This window comes from Phalaenopsis equestris, unplaced genomic scaffold (assembly GCF_001263595.1).
Source record: "Phalaenopsis equestris unplaced genomic scaffold, ASM126359v1 Scaffold000301, whole genome shotgun sequence".
Taxonomy (NCBI): domain Eukaryota; kingdom Viridiplantae; phylum Streptophyta; class Magnoliopsida; order Asparagales; family Orchidaceae; genus Phalaenopsis; species Phalaenopsis equestris.
This window is the reverse complement of record NW_018164743.1, coordinates 2,305,349-2,310,476: the sequence shown is the minus strand read 5'-3', so window position 1 is coordinate 2,310,476 and position 5,128 is coordinate 2,305,349. Positions and strand designations below refer to the sequence as shown.

At 35.1% G+C, this 5,128-nt stretch overlaps 1 protein-coding gene across 1 annotated transcript; it reads left to right on the top strand.

The window, feature by feature from the left end:
* Positions 1 to 275: 275 nt before the first annotated feature.
* Positions 276 to 4,230, top strand: LOC110025536 (auxin response factor 11-like). Its single transcript, XM_020726081.1, is given in 15 exon segments — positions 276 to 612; positions 694 to 811; positions 889 to 921; positions 923 to 985; positions 1,079 to 1,135; positions 1,237 to 1,389; positions 1,747 to 1,831; positions 1,932 to 2,022; positions 2,121 to 2,285; positions 2,401 to 2,514; positions 2,609 to 2,681; positions 2,763 to 2,907; positions 2,979 to 3,469; positions 3,557 to 3,744; positions 4,040 to 4,230. Coding segments are annotated over 14 exon segments (1,845 nt in total). The 5' UTR covers positions 276 to 612; position 694; the 3' UTR covers positions 4,110 to 4,230.
* The last annotated feature ends 898 nt before the right edge of the window (positions 4,231 to 5,128 follow it).

Genomic DNA, 5,128 nt, shown 5'->3' with positions numbered 1-5,128 from the left:
ACCGCCAAGCCGCTTAACAACACATCGACAACACCAATGGCTAGCACCATATAGCTACTAGTGATTATAAGCTGACTTCACCTCCACTAAATACTCATCCAATTCTTATATATTTACATATCCAGCATTTAAAATTCACTTTTTTACATTTATACCTTCCAACTTTTCTTATTACATTCTAAAATACAACTATTTTAATTTGAAACACTTTTTCTTTCCGGGTAAAAATTGAAGTTTACACGTTAGATCTGTGAATACAAAAGAATTGAGTAGTTTGTATGTAAATCTTCCAAACTTATTATTATGTGAGAGATGGATAGAAGACGGCACATTTTAGCTGCGAAAGGGGGAGCAAATCAACGGGAGGGAGAAGGCGATTGGGTTTCTTTGTGTAATATAGGACATTTTAAAGCTAACTGGAGCGGTACGACGGAGACAAGAAGGCATTTTTTTTCCGGCTGTTTTGAAGAAGAAGATGAAGCGAAAGGAGTTCTGCGATTGAAGAAGACGAAGTGCAGAAGCTGAAAGAATGGATTTTTATTCGGCTTTTAAAGAGAGACGGAGATAGAAACAAGAAGGATCTGTTTTGGTGGAGATATCAATCGAAGCAAGGTAAGGTCTTTTTGCTTCTCTAATGGCTGCTTTGGTTTGCGATGTTTCAGAGTTTCATGACTATGTGGTATGTAATTGAAGTATGTGTGGAGATGATGAACTGTATGAGGAGTTATGGAGGGCGTGCGCAGGGCCGCTCCTGGAGATACCTCGCGTTGGGGATAGGGTTTACTATTTCCCTCAAGGACACATGGAACAGGTGATTAGAGAATATTATTTTTATTTTATTTTTTATTTCTAACGAGGTTTTATGTGTTTTTCAATTTGGTTGTTTAGTTAGAAGCGTCGACCAATCAGGAGTTGGATCAGAAAAATTCCTCTTTTCAGTCTTCCCTCCATGATTCTTTGTCGTGTTTTAAACATAGAGCTTAGAGTAAATCATCTTTCTTCAATTCTTTCTGTTTCTGGATTTTCAATGTCTGTAAACTTTTTTGAATTGAAATTTCTCTCTTTTTATTCTCGACAGGCAGAGGCTGAAACTGATGAGGTTTACGCACAAATCACTTTATTTCCAGAGGCGGATGTAAGCAAAGTTCCAATTTTTATTCTCTTGGTTTTGATTTTTCTTAAATTTTTCTGTGAAAATTTTGGAATTTTTAACGATGTTTTATCTGAATTTGACAGCAAACCAAGCTTAAAACACCAGACCCATGTCCCCCTGTGTCAAAGAGGCCGACAGTCAACTCATTCTGCAAGATCTTGACTGCCTCCGATACCAGCACTCATGGAGGATTCTCAGTTCTCCGCCGCCATGCTAATGACTGTCTTCCTCAACTGGTTGGTTCTGTTCTCTCTTTCCTCTCCATCTAGGCGCTGTCTGGCAACATATGAGATTTAAGTTATTACGGCAACTGATTTACTAAATCCTACTACCATTTTCAATTCTAATCCGCGAAGTTAAATCCTCAGGTACTTGGGATTTAGTAAATCCGTGATTTACAACCAAAATTCATGGAATCCGAATTTACGCCATTCGGGAATTTATTTTGTCCAAAATGATCCTCCGGCAGGATTCCACTTAAATCCTGCATAAATCTGCTCGTAAATCCGTTGCCAGATAGCCCCGAGTCCACAAGTTAAAACTTTTTTTACATATTTTGATTACCATCCTGACCATGTTTTCTTTTGAATCAGGATATGTCTCAGCCAACCCCAACCCAGGAGCTGTCTGAAAAGGACCTCCATGGTGTTGAATGGCGATTCAAGCACATTTATAGAGGTAATTGAGGCAAAAATCCTGCCTTTATATGCAGAAAAATATTTTTTTTCAAAGAAAATGGAAGTTTCTGTTGCTTGTTTCTTAAAATTTATAATTACAGGTCAACCCCGCCGGCATTTGCTCACCACTGGATGGAGTACCTTTGTCTCCTGTAAGAGATTGGTGGCTGGCGATGCTTTTGTTTTCCTTAGGTGATAATTTTTATGTTTATTTATAGAAAGAATTATTGAATTTACTCTATGGATCTTGTTGGATGAACTCTGAATTTGAAAATTAATACTTTTTGTAGAGGAAAAAATGGAGAATTGAGAGTTGGTGTTAAGCACCTCGCGCGACAAAAGAGCTCGGTTCCGTCGTCTGTGATCTCGAGTCATAGCATGCATATTGGTGTTCTTGCTACAGCTTCTCATGCTTTGAAAGTCCAAACTTTCTTCACTGTCTTGTATAAGCCAAGGTTGAATGATTTCATTCTTGATGTTTCTTGAGCAAAGCATTGATTTTTGTTTTTGTTTTTTTTTTCACTTTTTTGTTAATTATAACAGTTTTTTTTAATTGTCTTGGTGATTCAGGACAAGCCAATTTATTATCAGTGCAAATAAATATTTTGAAGCTGTCAAAAAAGAATTTGCCCCTTGCATGAGATTCAAGATGACATTTGAGACTGATGATGTTCCTGAGAAAAAGTAAATTGTTTATGCAGCATGATTTTTCTACTTATCTTTCATTTTGTGAAATATATTATCATATTTTCTTTATGAACTATTGATAATAATGTAGATACACTGGAACTATAGTTGGCATGGGAGATCTATCATCTCAGTGGGAAGGTTCCAAGTGGAAACAATTGAAGGTTAACAAAATTGCTTCTTTTTATTAGAATTATTTCTTTTTTGAAGTTTTGTGGATGTCTCTTATATCTTTATGATGGCAGGTTCGCTGGGACGAGCAAACAAACTTTCATCGACCCGATCGAGTTTCTCCATGGGAGATCGAGCTTTACAGTCCTTCGATGCCTACCATATCAACGAATAAGAGGCCTAGATCCCTGATGGATCACTTAGATTCTCAAACTTTTGGTAGTGTAAAATTCAATGAATTTTCAACAGATTGAAATATATCTCAACTTAAAATCTTAAACTTTTTGCAGAAGCCTCATCCCCTTCTTGGTACTCTGGGATGAGTTTTCAGCATAATGGAATAATTAATGGCGGCTTAAAGCACAATTCTCCCTCAATGAATACCAAGCCTTTGTCTTCTTCAGCAAGTAGTCCTCTGAAACTATTCCAGGAATTAAATCAAGAGAATAAAGCTTTTCCTCCCACAAGGCAATCCATCCTTGGCTACGTGGTTGAGGAGCAGGAACTGAATCTTTCTAAAGCTAAGGATGAGTATAATAAACCTGAGATTCGGGGCACCTACCGCCTTTTTGGGATTGATTTAATGAAACCCTCTGGTTTTTCATCTCCTGCTGAGAAGATCAGTGCGAGTGAAACCATGGAGGAAGCTAAAGTTCTGATTTTTCCTGCAACTGAGTCATTAGATCAACATTCTGAACAAAAAACTATGAGAAAAACTGAAGTGGTGTCTCCAAAAGAGATTCAGAGGAAGCAAAACTGTTCCACTCGAAGCAGAATCAAGGTAAAGTTCTGAACTTTTGATGATTTCGCCAAAATTCGCACGAAGTGCATCACATTGCAGACTTTTTGAACTGGATTTCAATTGAAGGTTCGCATGCATGGTGTTGCTGTTGGTAGAGCTGTGGATCTGATGACTCTGGGAGGATATGATGATCTGATTTTGGAGCTGGAGAAAATGTTTGAGATTGAAGGAGAGCTGTCTCAGAGGGACAAATGGGAAGTAGTGTTCACTGATGATGAGGACGATATAATGCTGGTTGGCGATGATCCATGGCTGTAGGTTCCTGTAAAACTCATAACTTTGATTACTTGCAGCTATTTTTTTTAATCTATTTACATACATACCGCCACAATTCCTATGTATTTACATATCTAACGCCTAACTTTTATTTCCTACATCTATAGAACCCAAAATTTTTATATTTAATAAAAAAAAAAGCCACCATTTTAAATTTTACTAAAAATTGAAGTTTAGTGCTATATATGTAAATATATAATGGGATTTCAGTGGTATATATGCAAAATCTTCCCTTTTTCTTAAAATCCTGAGCTGGCTTTTGCAAATTTGCAGGGAATTTTGTGATATGGTGAGAAAGATGTACATCTATCCAAGCGAGGAGGTCAAGAAGTTGAAGCAATAGAAGAGAAAATGTACTGCTTCATTGTAGTTAAAACTGAGAAACTTAAAAGGTGGGATTTTTCCTACTGTTATTGCACGAAGCAGCTGTAAATGAGGGAAAAAAAAATAAAATAAAATAAAAATAATAAAAATATTAGATGCATTTCATGCTTCTCTTCATTGTTTTATCTAACTATTTAAATCTAATTTTAATTATTACAATTGTGCCATCTGATTTATTTATGATTAAAAATCAAAATAATGGTATTTTTCATGTGACATCAAAGATGTGTGTTGTATAGATATAAAAAGCAAAAATTTAGGTGTTAGATATGTAAATACATGAAAATTGGGTGGTATTTACGCACTTTTATTTTTATATAAGACTTGAAAGTTACTGCAGGCATTTCTCCGAAGGAGAGCTTGATATTTTCTTAAGAGTTTTTGTAATGGGTTGGTGGTTGATTTAACAGTTTTTATTAATATTTTAATTTTTTTATTAAAATAATGTAGTGATTATCCTTAATGACAATAACGACAGTCAATTTATTATTATTTTTGGATTTAATTATATTTAGCTAAGCAATTATTAACCATGTTAATGTTACGTTGCGTCTCACTATTTTTTCTTTGGGCATTTTTATGCAGCCCATCCAATTCCTATGTATTTACATATCGAGCAACTAAATTTTACTTTTTTATATTTATACCACCCAAGATTAGGGGCGTAAACGAGTCGAACACGGGCGATCGTGTTCAACTCGTTTATATTTAGAGCTCAAAAAGTGTGTTCGTGTTCGACTCGTTTGCTTAGCGAGCCGAACATGAGCTGTTTACGGACAAAGAGTCGTTTTGACAACCCGAAGGATTTATGCAAGATTTAAAAATTTTTGTTTATATTAAAACATTATTTGAATCTAATTTAATAATTTTTAGTCTATTTTCTTAATTAATACTTTTAATTTATCATAAATCTTTGAAGCCTTGTAGTCATTTAATTTTTTTTTAAATATTACATATATATATATATATATATATATT